The sequence below is a fragment of the Oncorhynchus nerka genome, linkage group LG12, assembly GCF_034236695.1.
Source record: "Oncorhynchus nerka isolate Pitt River linkage group LG12, Oner_Uvic_2.0, whole genome shotgun sequence".
Taxonomy (NCBI): Eukaryota; Metazoa; Chordata; class Actinopteri; order Salmoniformes; family Salmonidae; genus Oncorhynchus; species Oncorhynchus nerka.
Window position 1 is genome coordinate 55,308,714 of NC_088407.1, and position 16,523 is coordinate 55,325,236.

A 16,523-nucleotide genomic window follows, 5' to 3' on the forward strand; every position below is an offset into this window, starting at 1 on the left:
GCCCTAATTAATCAGCCATTCCGATTAATCGGTCGACCTCTAGTTAGGACATTACTTTGTGCATGACACAAGTAATTTTTCCAACAATTGTTTACAGACAGAATATTTATCTTATAATTCACTGTATCACAATTCTGGTGGGTCAGAAGTTTACATACACTAAGTTGACTGTGCCTTTACCAGCTTGGAAAATTCCAGAAAATAATGTCATGGGTTTAGACGCTTCTGATAGGCGAATTGACATAATTTGAGTCAATTGGAGGTGTACCTGTGGATGTATTTCAAGGCTTACCTTCAAACTCAAGTGCCTCTTTTATTGACATCATGGGGAAATCAAAAGAAATCAGCCAAGACCTTAGAAAGAAAAATTGTAGACCTCCACAAGTCTGGTTCATCCTTGGGAGCAATTTCCAAACGCCTGAAGGTACCACGTTCATCTGTACAAACAATCGTAAGCATGTGTTAACGCCATAGAACCACGTAGCTGTCTGCAGGTCATTCACTAGGTCCCTCCGTGTGGTTCTGGGATTTTGGTGGCTGACTAAATACTTTTTTGCCCCACTGTATGTAACGTTCTGACCCACTGGGAATGTGATGAAAGAAATAAAAGCTATAATAAATGATTCACTAATATTATTCTGACATTTCACATTCTTAAAATAAAGTGGTGATCCTAACTGACCAAAGACAACACATTTTTATTTGTATTAAATGTCAGGAATTGTGAAAAAACTGAGTTAATGTATTTGGCTAAGGTGTATGTAAACTTCTGACTTCAACTGTATGGTGTTGATGTAAATTGAGAAGAGCGCAGGGCCTAGGATCGCACCTTGGGGTACTCCCTTGGTGACAGGCAGTGGCTGAGACAGCAGATTTTCTGACTTTATACACTGCACTCTGAGGTAGTTAGAAAACCAGGCCAAAGACCCCTCAGAGACCCCAATACTCCTTAGTTGACCAACAAGAATGGAATTGTCTACCGGTATCAAACGTTTTGGCCAAGTCAATACAAATAGCAGCACAATATTGTTCAGAATCAAGGGCAATGGTGACGTCATTGAGGACCTTTAAGGTTGCAGTGACACATCCATAACCTGAGCGGAAACCATATTGCATACCAGAGAATACTACAGAAATCAAGAAAGCCAGTCAGTTGATTATTTTTCCAACACTTTTGATAAACAGGGCAAAATAGAAATAGGCCTTTCACAGTTTAAATAAAGGACAAATTGTGGCTGCCTTCCAAGCAATGGGAACCTCTTCAGAAAGGAGACAGGTTAAAAAGGTTGGAGATAAGGTTGCTGCCCCGATCCTCGCCAAGCCTAAAGGGTCTAAACCATCTGACCCAGATTATTAGCCTCTTTCGGCTTCGCAGGAAAGAGAGAAACAGGAAAGTACATGACAAGAAGTGACCCGTTAGGAACGACTTGTCCAAACAGGGAAATGTTTGCTAAACACACAGATGAGGCTGGATGACCTTTAGCATAGTTTAGTATTCTACCTCACTTAGTCATTGTTCACTGACCAGTTATGCAACGCAAGTGGTAAGTGTGTCAATTAAATCCAGTTTATGAAATGTAGAGTATTGAAAAGCAGTTTGAACTCTATGGTTGGGATGCAGTTAAAGACAGGTTAAGTTCCATCAGGATGTTTTTCAAAAGGGCAGGTGACACTTGTAAGTGGTTTCTTGCTGACTCATTGAGAGACTTTATGTAGGCATAGAACAAACTCCCCCTCTCAGGAAAGCGTGTGCTTTATTCTCAGGAAACTGTGTGTGTTGCGGGTGTGGCTGTGCCAAAAAGTTGCCTTCAGAAGCATACTGAACTCTTTCACAATAGCCTGCATTTGGCTGCCCCTGGAGGGATTGACTTACCAGTTTCAGGAGTTCTGCCTTTGCATAGTCCTCCAAAACATATTACCTTAGTTCTGCCCCGTGTTCCGAGAGAAGCGACATAATGCACCTTTGTAATAAAAAAAAAACTATTCCCAACATCCTTGGCTAAGGGATTTTTTACCTGCTGTATTCTCTGATGGACGCAGTTACAATAATTTGCTATTAATGCTTTGCCTGGGGTGTTCAATAAGGCCTAGTTCTAGTCTCATCTTGGGAACATACATCCCGAGACTATTTTTATTTACTTGACCTTTCTTTAACTAGGCAAGTCAGTTAAGAATAAATCCTTATTTTCAAAAATTTTAACTGCCTGTTCAGGGGCAGAACGACAGATTTGTACCTTGTCAACTCGGAGATTTGAACTTGCAACCTTTCGGTTACTAGTCAAACGCTCTAACCACTAGGCTACCCTGCCGCCCCAGTGTCTGTAACCAAAAGGCATCCTGACATTATTCTACAAACAATCTCTGAAAAAGGAGATGGACAATGAGATGTTACAGAAATGCAGCAAACGTTGTCAAACTCAATAACTCTTAGGCTATAACAAATGAAAGTCGAGTTTAATCCTATTCCATACCCCACTGAGTAACCAAGCCATCCTGTCAGAGTAACCAAGCCATCCTGTCAGAGTAACCAAACCATCCTGTCAGAGTAACCAAACCATCCTGTCAGAGTAACCAAACCATCCTATCAGAGTAACCAAACCACCCTGTCAGAGTAACCAAACCATCCTGTCAGAGTAACCAAACCATCCTGTCAGAGTAACCAAACCATCCTGTCAGAGTAACCAAACCATCCTGTGAGTAACCAAGCCATCCTGTCAGAGTAACCAAGCCATCCTGTCAGAGTAACCAAGCCATCCTGTCAGAGTAACCAAACCATCCTGTCAGAGTAACCAAACCATCCTGTCAGAGTAACCAAACCATCCTGTCAGAGTAACCAAGCCATCCTGTCAGAGTAACCAAGCCATCCTGCCAGAGTAACCAAGCCATCCTGCCAGAGTAACCAAGCCATCCTGTCAGAGTAACCAAGCCATCCTGTCAGAGCTACCTGGCTGCTGCCTGCTCAGTCACAGCCATGCCCTGAAAATGAGAGGGTATGATTCACCACTGGGTTGGATAGCTGCAGCCGATGCTTTACGGGATCATTTGGATAATGACAGAGCACTTCAGCACGACGAGCAAACAGAACATAAACAAAATAGCATACACTGGCATTAATCCTGATGTGGGGATGGAGAGTAACGTTATGATTAGCAGCTCCACTGGTATTGTGATCATATAGACATTCTTTGTGCTGGTTTCTGATGCCCTGCTTTGATGGGGACCGATCTAGACCCACCTGTACTGTACAGCTCTGAGCTCAGTTATGGTTAGTTGTAGATGTGGTACAAGAAGATAAAGCTCACTCAATAGTTGATGACAACTTAAACCACACTCCTAGTGGCACTGCCTGCCATTGAAATAGGAAGCTATGATGAACAGGGATTGACATTAAGGGACAGTTCACTCAAATTACAAAAAAATACTCATCTTTACCCTGTAAGCAGTCTATGGACAAGTTAAGACAGCAAATCAATGCTTTGGTTTAGTTTCACTGGCACTGTTTCCACATGCCCTGGTGGCACAAATCCCATTCAAGTCATGGGACCGATATTAGCAATTTCCTTGTATGATGTTTAAATCATCTATAAGTAACTTTGTTGAGCTTCACAATACATTTGAGATACTTTTGGATGATTAGGACATGGTATGAAAAATGCTAATAAATCAGTCCCATGACTTGAAATGCTAAAAACGTTCTTTGGAAACAGTGCCAAGGAAATAAAACCAACGCATGGATTGCTGTCATACCTTGTCCATAGACTGCTTACAGGGTAAGAAAACCAATATTTCACTTTATAAATTTGGGTGAAATATCCCTTTAAAACGTTTGAAAGGCACTTGCAGATCAGGCTTGTCAGGGTAGTTTCAGGAGTACTTTTTGGTTGCCCGAAGATTATGGTCACTTGCCCAAAAAGGTAAATTTGCTATTTACAGAGTAGAGCCTGCTTTTCACCTATGGGAGGGATCAGGAAGGTCAGTACCTGAATTCTTTGCATTTTAGTTATCAGTAAAAACAGTTCTCAGAGCAGACACAACTTGTCCAACTGCCATAAATGACAAGTTGAGCCTGCTCTGAGAACTGTTTTTACTGATTAACTAAAATACAAAGAAAATAATTAGCATATTATCACAAACAAAGTACCAGGGGTGTGAATTGATGTTAGCTTCAACTGTAAGCTAGCAAGGAAATTAGCCTACAAAGCTGGAAGCTACCGGTATCTTCTTGCATTGTAAAGTGTTCTAGCCTCTATTGACATTGTTTTGTGAACAGTAACTAACACTACAGTTTCAACATGCCGTGTTGAATTATTCAAGTGTGTTAACTTCTGTGCAGCATGAGTGGGAAGCGAACATGATGCAGACCAGATTCCCAGTGCAGTGGTAGCTCTAGCAACAAGTACGTTGAGCAGGCAAAAGGCATGCACAGAGGCGCTCGTGTGGGGACAACGGCTGCGCTGATAGACAGACTTGATCCTCTCAGTTTATGACGGAAGACACATTTGACAAAAGTACCGAAAGTGTCCAATTCTAGTACCAAACAGTTTGTTCTACAGAAAAAAACATGTTTGCTATACCGTGCACCAGTCAGTCAAATTTCATAGTTCGTTTTCCAAAAATAAATGTAACATTTTCAGTTCTAAAACAGACAATTGTTTATTTTTTTATTAAAAGTACTGTTGCTTGTATTCATGTGTTTACTGTGACTGTCGCCCTGATATGGATGGGAGACCAGATGCTGCTGGAAGTGGTGTTGGAGGGCCAGTAGGAGGCACTCTTTCCTCTGGCCTTAAAATAAATATTCCAATGCCCCAGGGCAGTGATTGGGGACACTGCCCTGTGTAGGGTGCCGTCTTTCGGATGGGACGTTAAACGGGTGTCCTGACACTCTGAGGTCATTAAAGATCCCATGGCACTTATCGTAAGAGTAAGGGTGTTAACCCCGGTGTCCTGGCTAAATTCCCAATCTGGCCCTCAAACCATCACGGTCACCTAATAATCCCCCGTTTACAATTGGCTCATGAATCCCCCTCCTCTCCCCTGTAACTATTCCCCAGGTCGTTGCTGCAAATTAGAACGTGTTCTCAGTCAACTTACCTGGTAAAATAACGGATAAATAAAAAATTAAATAAAAATATTGGCCATTAGCCACTATCAGAGTGACAGTAGGGCTTGGCAAGCGGGAACAAAGGGCACTGTGTCCCGGTGTTATTGCCATTCATGTCCTCCCCATTGAGTAGTAGACTGTACATGTATCAAGGTGACGTCTAGACGGTTATCAATATTAGTTATTTCTTGCATAAGCTGCTATCCTAGTTCAAATCTAACCATGGGAGGGAGGGGGAAAAAGTGCCATGTTAGGTAACGCCGGCGGCGACACCGTGATACAGTTTCCCAGTAGGAAGCACCTCAGTTCGGCAGGCATGTCGATACAACACCGGCGCACTAGTCATTTGCACCGGATTATCGACTCGTCGTGCAACTAGCCACGGTCGAGTGGCAATAAATCTGCCCAATTAGCCGATTCGCTTTCCATGCATCCACTCCTTTTGAAACACCACTTTGCCCCTACTCCCCGGTTGCCATATAGAGCTGGGGCGACACCAGTACCGTGATACTCGATAGTATTGTGACAAGGAAACAAAACACAAATCGAATTGAACTTCTTTAGGAAAACAGCCCCAATGTTGGAAACAAACATTGTCATCCAGAGGCACATTTATTTCAATTTCTAAGCTATAGTACAAAATATTTTACATACAGCAGGGTTTTTTTTGTGTTTTTTTTTGTTTAAAGGGCCAAAGAGTTATCTGCTCCGTGTTTTCACTTTTGCCATGGAAGAAATATTGCGTGTCCGTATGTGTGTCCGTCGGCCCAAGTGCTCGTGTTTCATAGTGAGTGAGTCACGCACAAGACAAGTCGTGGGTGAACAATGCTTGTGAATGATTCAGAATGTTGGAATATTGATAAGTGGCAGTTGGGACAGAGTGTGCATCGTCTCAATGCTAATTTTGGCCAAAACACTTGAAGACTCGAGTGATCACTATCGAACATAAAAGCAAGTGTTGAGTTAAAAGGGCTTAGGGGCCAAGTGTTGAGTTTGATATTCAGCCTGACTGTGGTAGAAAAAATGTAATTAACCCTTAGCATAGGAACACCATACACAATAGGACCATATTCTCCATTGTTCACATAATTCAATAATTCACACAGAATTATCACTTCCTTTATTTTTTTTATGGATTTTTATTTGTTACGGTCAGTTTAAATATTAAGAACATTTTTCCATTTGTCACATCCCTTGTGTGTGTGCGTGTGTGTGTGTGCGTGTGTGTGTGTGTGTGTGTGTGTGTGTGTGTGTGTGTGTAAAACAAGATCCTGCTTGCCAACACCCACTCAAAAACCACACTAAACATACTCACCATAACACAACTGGTTAAACATTTCCATTACCCTTACATTTCGCCAAATGCAAAGTCAGCATGTGTTAGTTGAAATGAGCGTTAGGTCACTACATCATCATGCGATCCCTGGCAGTAGCCTAACTGTTGCGCTGCGTGTTCTTGCTGCTGTGTGGCAGGAAGGAACTGGCCTTCCTTATTATTGAAGTAAAACAATCAGAATGTCACACAGAGAGATGACATTCAGAATGAGGTCACACAGTGGGCAACCAGAACACACATACCCACGCAAACACACATGTGAATCACGCGAATGTACACTCACCTACCCACCCGTTTATACAAGTCAGAGGGTGCAGAAATGCCCCGTAAATTCAATAAACAATTCCATCCCTGCACACACACAGAGACTTGCACGCCACATGTGGTAGATGTATATTTTACTCTCGAGACAATGTGGCAAACAAACAAAGGGGGATCTGCATCTCTCAGTCTTGCACACATTTCAGAGAGCGAGACAAAGCAGCGGGTCTAATAGCAACCATAGTTGTCTGAGCTAAGCATCAACAGAAAGCGAGACAAAGCAGCGGGTCTAATAGCAACCATAGTTGTCTGAGCTAAGCATCAACAGAAAGCGAGACAAAGCAGCGGGTCTAATAGCAACCATAGTTGTCTGAGCTAAGCATCAACAGAAAGCGAGACAAAGCAGCGGGTCTAATAGCAACCACAGTTGTCTGAGCTAAGCATCAACAGAAAGCGAGACAAAGCAGCGGGTCTAATAGCAACCATAGTTGTCTGAGCTAAGCATCAACAGAAAGCGAGACAAAGCAGCGGGTCTAATAGCAACCATAGTTGTCTGAGCTAAGCATCAACAGAAAGCGAGACAAAGCAGCGGGTCTAATAGCAACCATAGTTGTCTGAGCTAAGCATCAACAGAAAGCGAGACAAAGCAGCGGGTCTAATAGCAACCATAGTTGTCTGAGCTAAGCATCAACAGAAAGCGAGACAAAGCAGCGGGTCTAATAGCAACCATAGTTGTCTGAGCTAAGCATCAACAGAAAGCGAGACAAAGCAGCGGGTCTAATAGCAACCATAGTTGTCTGAGCTAAGCATCAACAGAGAGCGAGACAAAGCAGCGGGTCTAATAGCAACCATAGTTGTCTGAGCTAAGCATCAACAGAGAGCGAGGAGAGAGGGCACGAGTGAGAGAGGGCGGGAGTGAGAGAGGGCACGAGTGAGAGAGGGCGGGAGTGAAAGAGGGCACGAGTGAAAGAGGGCACGAGTGAGAGAGGGCACGAGTGAGAGAGGGCACGAGTGAGAGAGGGCACGAGTGAGAGAGGGCACGAGTGAGAGAGGGCACGAGTGAGAGAGGGCGCGAGTGAGAGAGGGCGCGAGTGAGAGAGGGCGCGAGTGAGAGAGGGCGCGAGTGAGAGAGGGCGCGAGTGAGAGAGGGCACGAGTGAGAGAGGGCACGAGTGAGAGAGGGCACGAGTGAGAGAGGGCACGAGTGAGAGAGGGCACGAGTGAGAGGGCACGAGTGAGAGGGGGCACGAGTGATAGAGGGCACGAGTGAGAGAGGGCACGAGTGAGAGGGCACGAGTGAGAGGGCACGAGTGAGAGAGGGCACGAGTGAGAGAGGGCACGAGTGAGAGAGGGCACGAGTGAGAGAGGGCACGAGTGAGAGAGGGCACGAGTGAGAGAGGGCACGAGTGAGAGAGGGCACGAGTGAGAGAGGGCGGGAGCGGGTGTGCGAGCGAGTGAGGGCAAGAGCAGGCTTGAGAGAGAGAGAGGATCACTGGATCTTGCGTGCCATCTATTATGATTTGCTGCATGTCACACACACACACACACACACACACACACACACACACACACACACACACACACCTCATTTGTGCAGTGTCACAAGCTAGCTGCTTTAAATAACTAAGCCTATGTTCAGTCCAGAATGGAGTTTTTCATAGACAAACAAGAGTTCAGACCATCTCCTTGGACAACGGGAAGTACTGTGGAACAAGGCCTACAGTACTTTCTAAAGGACATGAACTACAGTGCCTCAAAATAACTACTTCAAACATTTGTCTGGGTAAAACTCTTACAGGGGGAAAGGGGGAACACGTGCAAGTTGCAACAGAGCACATGGGCGTCTGGGCGGGAGCAACAGAACAGAATAATAAACAGACCAGAGTCTGGCTTTCACTAAGAGGGCTTACCATACATAAATAGCCGAGTATCTCTTTCTGAGATGGGGGGACAATAAGAGTGATGAAGACCACATCTGCTTTTCCTGCTGCCTCCCAAACTTTACTGCTTCATACATCTCCACGTTCTCTCCACCAACTGGAAGGAAGTCTGGAGAACGCAGAGGAACAATGGATGACCTCACCAGACTGGACCTCTGATGTGAGTTTAAGGCTAGTGACAGGCAGACAACCAAGCCTCTGCCATTTGGCTACAACACACCTTCAACCTTGTTCATGATATGCATCTGAAGGAGAATGAGGAATGAGGGTTTAGCATTATGGCAGCCAGGCAGGCACCAATAGGGATTATGCTAGACGTTCACGACAATGCCCTGGGCTGGACTAGCACCGGCCTGTGAAAGGTAGGAAATACACAGCAAATCTAGACACATTAAAGTCGAGGACAGCAAACCACAGTGAGCAGGTTCAATGTCCTGACTAGCACCCTGTCCGATAGATAGCTGGCTCCTCTCAGCTGAACAGGGGTTGACAGAGAGGATAGTCAGGAGGACTCGAGTGGCCTGCAGGTCTGGAGAGAGGAGATGCGACATTACTGAGCCTACGGTACTGAGCTCTCCGTCGTCCTCTGCTGTTCCTGTGAACGGAACACTGTAGTGATAACAAACAGAGGCAGCAGGCGACACCGAGAGAGAGTGGCGGTTCAACTGGGCAGGGCAGGCAGGCAGGAAATTAAGCCCTAAGGGGTGTTTCACTAGGAAGCAGCTAGTATTCTCCAGGTGTGTGGATGGAGGTCCCTGTGTGAGGATTGGATGGTTACCAGGCTCTGCCACTTTCATCAATATACAGACAGCTCTGCACTGGCCAAAATATAACTTGTAGCCTATTTTTTACAGTGATAAATGCTCACAACCAGAGTTGTTCTTGGCGACTGGGGTTATGACAGTGACGGCACTGAGGTGGGTTTACACAAGTCTAGCTGATAAAGTTGGTGGAAGGCAGGAGGTCAACATCTCTCACATAATGCAGAGCACTACTAACGGAATGGAACCGGCAGCAGGTCAGGATTAGCAGAAATGACAACATGGAAAAGGTTTTTACATTGATATGACAAAGAATATACCCAGGTCTTGATCATGCATACAGAACCCCTAGTGAGAAAAGCTGCCTGTCCTGAATCAGCAACAACATCCAAGCCAAGGTAGGAAAAGAAGCAGATTGTGACAAGGAATGATTCGTCAGGAGGACTAGCAAGGAGAGTGGATGACTGGTCCAACATAGAGCTACTGAGACATCCCTGTACTCCATGGGACGTAGGACTCCTATGGGACGTAGGAGTCAATTTACAAACCCCCCCCCCGGGTGACAGGTTGTCCTGCTGCTGAGATGCAGCAAGCACTGTTATAAAGCCAGGGACAGTGTGAGAGAGGAGAAGTGGGGACTCAGCTCTCTGGCTTTACAGGCTCCACACTTCACCACATGAAGTAAACAATGTGTCACAACAAATCAAATCAAAGTTTATTGGTCACGTACACAGATTTGCAGATGTTATGGCAAGTGCAGTAGGATGCTTGTAAAACAAGCAAGTCTGACAGATCTGTAGAAGTTTCCTAAAAACAGGGTAAACCAGTCCGGGCTGAGGAAATCTGGTACTTCAGAGAAGTCATATACTTTTGTTTCTCACTGCTGTGTTTAGAATGGATGGGGTTTGGATTACGTGTGTGTTGCTGTGTGTGTACGCAAGAGAGAAAGAATGAGGGAAGAGGAGTTGTCTAGAACAAAAATGCTAATGAAACTGGAATACATTTATTTGGAAAGGACTGACCATTTAAGGCTTATGCAGTCTAGGGGAAGTGGTATACCTAGTCAGTTGTACAACTGAAATGCCTTAAATCAACATCTACGTCATCGGCGCACGGAACAGTGGGTTAATAACTACCTTGGTCAGGGGCTGAATGATAGATTTTTCCTTGTTAGCTCGGGGATTCGATCCAGCAACCTTTCGGTTACTGGCCCAACGCTCTAACCACTAGGCTAACTGTCGCCCCAATCTACATGCATGGACAAGTATCGTATAGTGCAGTCACTCAAACAAAGAGGCGGTGACTATGACAAACAAGAGCAGCCACACCTTTTCAAAAGAAACTAGGCAAGTGTTACCATGATTACTAACCCGAGAGGCAAATGGACATCAAGTAGGCTGTCCTGGCTGTCAGTAAGAGTGATGAATGAGAGTTAAGACAAGTAGCCTACCTACGCTACAGTATCTACCCTCTAATTAATTGCCATGACACTTCCAGAAAAATGTCTAAGATTAAACATTAGAGCTGAGCTAACGGAATGAAAAGGCTTTAAACCCTCTGCCAACTCCAAGACGCTGCTCAATACGACAGCTCAGAGTGAAAGAGCACCTTGAGGAACAGTGAGTGAGAGAGCCACAGTCTCATCCACATGCAGGCCACCCCTGGATAATACACAGTAACAGGTTGGGCCATAAACCCTGGCTCTTTGTTAGCTACAGCACACCAAAACTCCAGACAGCCCCAATGCCCAGTTCATAGGCAAAGTGGGCATGGCCAAAGAAAAGATGGCAAAAATCAAAGGGCAAAACCTTTAGCTACTTACTCAAAAGCGAAGAAGAGTCCGCTTGTGACGAGAATTAGGACAAGGGTAAGGTAGAAGACCCCTGTCTGCCTGGCCATCATGATCCTCCCATTGCAGTAAAATTTATTCCGCCCTGGGAAGGCTTGCCACTTCCTCCTCTTTGGGGTCCTCTTCTTGTATGGAGTCTCCATCGGGGTCGAGCTGCGAGTGCTGATCTGGCTGTACTCGCACTCTCGCATAGGCTCAGCAACCCTGAGATGCAGCATCAATGGTCACTCAGTGAGATCCCCCAACAGTTGAAGCAGTCCAGGGCCAGGGGGTACAAGCGCCGCTGTAATGAAAGCAACTATTATGTTACTGGAAAGAAAGTGGTCTGATTATAGCCTGGTCCCAGATCTGTGGGTGGTGCCCGAGCCAACTCCTATGGTTGCTGTCATGCCAAAAAGACAATGAACAACAGTTGGCAAAACAACACAAACAGATCTGGGACCAGTCTGACTTTAGGATCACTTTTCATTTTTGTTTTATTATTGCTGATGAGGTTGTATGGATTTATAAGATTAGCTAGCTACCATTTAAGAAGTCATGTTTAATCAGACAGCTAATGTTTTCTGAGTTCATGTAGCTAAATCTCAGCACACACATTTCTCTAGCATGACAACCAGACCTACTTGGCTACCCATTTTACCACTAAGATAACTAGCTAGCTACAAGTGACAGCTTCTCACATGCTTGAAACTTTTCACTAGCTAGCAACTAGCAAGGAATTGTTTAATTTCCTTGGCCCTAGCCACACATTGTTATGGCGGTGAAAGGTGAATGCTTCCATACCCTAGCTGCTTTTAGCAACGCTAGTATTTACACACCAGCACGGTGCGGACAGCCTAGTGGTTCGGACAGCTCCCTGCCATCCAGGATCGCTATATCAGGCGGTGTGAAAGAAAGGCCCAGAAAATCGTTAAAGACTCCAACAACCAAAGCCATAGACTGTTCTCTCTGCTTCCACACGGCAGGCGGTGCCGGTGCATCAAGTCTGACACCAACAGGCTCACGAACAGCTTCTATCCCTTTGCCATAATACTGCTAAATAGCTAACAAAATGGCTGCAAGGACTATTTGATCATTTGAGCACTTTCTCTATGCATACTCAGAGCCCTACACTACGCACACTGATTCTCCAACACACATACAAACACTCACTCCATCATTTGCTCACACACACACATAACATGCACATACATTTATACTGACTACACACACCCACTCACATATGCTGCTGCTACTCTGTTTATCATATATCCTGAGGCCTATTCACCTTACCCCTATACATATTTACCTCTATTGATCCAGTATCACTGCACATTGTAAATATAGTATTGGAACTGACCCTGTATATAGTATGCTTACTTACTTTATTGTGTTCTTCTTATATATTGTGTGTTTCTGTTATACCGTATTATTTGTAGTATTACATTGTTATTGATTATTGCATTGTTGGGGTTAGAGCTTGAAAGAAAGGCATTTCACTGTACTTAAGCAAGTTCCATTAAAACTTGAAACTAGCGTTGCTCGGGAATTATCTTACAAAAAAAACAAATAGTCCACAGGAAGCCATAAATTAAATCAAATTATATTTCAGCTTACTCTGCTGTTTATGCAGGGGGGGGGGAAGAGAAAGACATCTAATAAAACATCAATTAAACAGGCTCTTTTGTAGACCCACTTCTTGTCCACTTACCTCACATCAAAATTGAAGTCCTGCACATGCACCACACTTGCACAAAAAGCAGAACTGACCTTACTGAGGAACTGCATGGGTCTACAACAGACCCACCTGTGTAAATTCTGTTTAATTATGTCCCATCGTGTTTTTTAAATCAAATTCCTCCCTGCATAAGGACCAAGGCTACAGACAATCGACACAGTAAGTTGAAATAGTTTTCGGCGGACTATTCCTTTTTATTGCAAGCTAATTCCCAGCAACCCTAGCGTAAATATTAGAGTTGCTATAAGCAGCTAACAATCCACCCAAAACCACTTATTCCTTTAATTTACAAAGAGAAATGAGCACAATATTTGATGTGAACAAATGTTTAATTTGTGTGTTATACGCCGTCATAATAAGGTTGGTAGCACCATTGGAAATCTTTGTGGAAATCTGTTGCAGCTCAAGTCGACTACAAAATCCGCAATACAATGGACTGGCTGGCTGGCTAGCAAACGTAGCTAAACACAACAATACCAAAGACAATATCAGCACGTGATGTAACTAGTTAGTGCAATTTGTTTAGGCAATTTTTACAGCTGTCAATGTTGGAGTCTACAATCTCACCATGTTCAACCTGCTGATCGATCTCCCTCACCCATTATTTGTATTTCTACTTTGCACATTCTTCCACTGCAAATCTACCAATCCAGTGTTTTACTTGCTATATTGTATTTACTTTGCCACCATGGCCTTTTTTTTTGCCTTTACCTCCCTTCTCTCACCTCATTTGCTCACATCGTATATAGACTTGTTTATACTGTATTATTGACTGCATGTTTGTTTTACTCCATGTGTAACTCTGTGTCGAACTGCTTTGCTTTATCTTGGCCAGGTCACAATTGTAAATGAGAACTTGTTCTACCTGGTTAAATAAAGGTGAAATAAAAATAAATAAATAAACAGAGTGGAGTCTAACATTCGCAACGGCGGATATACTTTTAAGGAGTTGGGAAAAGTTGCCCATGCAACGTAAATGGGCCGCAAGGTGCTTTCTATAATATCTGTGGCAACAGCACCAAGCAATACACCCTAGGCCCTACATTAAATAACACATTTCTCGAGGTAGGAAACTCGCAAAAATATTATCAATGGCTCATTTGAGAGAAGACATTCTCCCGAGTTATGACATCGGACAGTATTGAAATCTGACATGTATGATAACGTTTTTGCGATCTAAAAGTCGTATTCATATTAACTTCCAGAGCAGTGAGAGCGGTTTTATCACGGTGCTACGTCATACCTACCGGATTTATGCCTGCTTGAACGCCAATAACTCAGAAACGCATGAAAACATTAAATGATCCAGGGAATCGTTAGAACATCACTCAGAGATGCACAAAAACAATATAACATTCAAAATGGGTGAACCTTTCCTTTAGACCTTTATATGTTAGCTAGTGTAAAGCATAGCAGGCACATTTAACTAACCTCTTCTTGGCGATACTTTAATCCTCTCGATTCGGGCAAAAGGTTTCTTATACATGTCGTGCCCAGTTGCAGGTGGTTCTCCAAAAAAACAGAGAATATTCAGAAATATATTAAATCCACGTTTGGCACCGAGTGAGGAGTTCCCATGCCATTTTAGTTGCCAGAGATCTTGCATTTCCCAGCATCTTTGCAGGAACTAGTCGCGGCCACGTGCGGAACTAAATGACAGCGCGACCAAAACAAAGATCTACACACATGCAAGAGGCATTTGTAACTCAACAAAACGTGGATTTGATACTTTTCTGAATATTATCTGTTTTTTGGAGAACCACCTGCAACTGGACACGGATATGTATAAGATATAATTTTCTCAAGAATTGAGAACTTAAAGTATCGCCAATAATAGGTTATTTGAAAGTTTGTCTGCTATGTTTTACATTAGTTAGTTAATGTAACGGGATGTACAGAAGCGTTCATATCACCGCTGTAACAATGTGTAGTTAGCTAACGGAACTAACATGACCAAATATTCAAACGTTAACTAATGTTAGGTGAAAATCATCCGGCAAATGTACTTTACGGCTAGGTATAGACAGCTAACGTTAACTAGTAGCAAACTACCAACAGAAAAGAAAATGCAGCTAGCTAAGCTAACGACATTGTAACATACTTGTATTGAAACTCGGGGGGGGGCTTCTGAGTGTTCTGTCGTTTCCTGTAAACCAATACCGGTTTTCATTCAGCAAACATTACGGTCACATCAGCAGCGGCATACCATCACAGAAACCTTATCCCTCTAACGTTAGTGTTTCGACCCCTCTGACAGCTCACCAAAGTAAGTCGACACTGCTTGTGGTACGGCACTTTTTTCCGCTCTTGTATCCGGGTTTGTTGCGAACTGCAGTCGAAACCAATATCATCCTTTCTCTGAATTACAAAACGTTTATGCCTGGTCTGAAAACACCAAACGCTTCATTCATAGAAAGTCAGTGTATAGAACGGTCATCGGTCCCACGCCACACCACTTCAACCGCAGCAGATAGCGCGAGGGATGTTTAGAAGATATGCTCCATCCTGGCTCTCTTGGGTAGTCGTTGCGCGCAGTACGAAAGATCGCTTCTTCCAGCTAGCTACAGACATCCCAAATCTGAGGATATTCCGATCATTGTGCCACGTACTCCTTCGCTTGCGCGATACACTATTCCCAGACAGGCTGCTGAAACATCGATATCACACACTGTGTTTGCTATATTGTTGGGAAAGTATTCCCACTGCTGCCACCCTCACGCTGCGCTGCTCATTGCAACAAGAAAACGTTACCACATACGTAACACACAGCTCCTCCTCTTTTTTTTTTTTGGTCAGTGGATAGCTGTGCAACAGGAATTATGGGGAATGTAGCTAGTGAACCATTATATAATTGATTGCACATCTGGATAGAAAATGAAAACAAATGTCCAATGCTTGAATGATACAAAAAAATAGCATTAATGTCTTCAATAATAGAACAATATATGATGAAAATTAGACCCTGTTAGATCCTGAATTCTAGTCTACTACTATGTTGGCGCCAGCAGGGGAATGAATACTTATTATGTAGATAGATGGGGGACTGTGGTGCCCAAAAGCCCGTTTTAGCATGGGCAGTGCGATTGAGGACCTTCACCATTTTGAAGTAGTCAACTGGGTGGGACTTCATATGGGTTAATGCAGAGATACTGTATTTACTGACGAGATGTTCTTGTCTCTGCCCTAACAATGGGAGTCATTCTCCCAAAGGAGAGAAGGCAGGCTGTCTATTTATTGGTCTGCTTATCGCTGTATTCCGCCTTGGACAGATTTTGACTGGAGTGGACCCTCCCGCTTCACCTCTTCCTCTGGTTAAGGAAGGATCACATTATTCCATCCAGGTCACCAGGAGGGGTCAGCCAATGAATTATACTCGTGAGCAAACATTCCATAACTGTAAATCGCCAATATTGTCTTTATACCTGTTCTAACAACACATTCCAGGTGGCAGTATGCACCTTTGTTTGTTTGCCAACTCATAGAAGGAGTAGAAGAAGAAAATTGACTACTTCAAAATGGAGAGGGCCTCAATGGAGCTGCCTGTTCTCTCACAGAT

At 43.9% G+C, this 16,523-nt stretch overlaps 1 protein-coding gene across 5 annotated transcripts in view; it reads right to left on the reverse strand.

Annotated features, from left to right (window-relative positions):
* LOC115138387 (palmitoyltransferase ZDHHC14-like) overlaps positions 1–15,708 on the reverse strand; it is a 108,342-nt gene extending 92,634 nt beyond the window's left edge. For 2 of the 5 annotated variants that reach the window (XM_065025654.1, XM_065025653.1), the window contains exons 1-2: positions 15,230–15,321; positions 11,224–11,533 (exon numbers count right to left, since the gene is read on the reverse strand). In XM_065025654.1, the coding sequence (XP_064881726.1) occupies positions 11,224–11,468 (245 nt within the window). In that variant the 5' untranslated portion in view covers positions 11,469–11,533; positions 15,230–15,321. Of the gene's footprint in view, positions 1–11,223; positions 11,534–14,398; positions 14,685–15,068 lie in introns of those variants that run through there. The other 3 variants (XM_029675194.2, XM_029675195.2, XM_065025655.1) reach the window with 3 other exon arrangements.
* Positions 15,709–16,523: the final 815 nt, after the last annotated feature.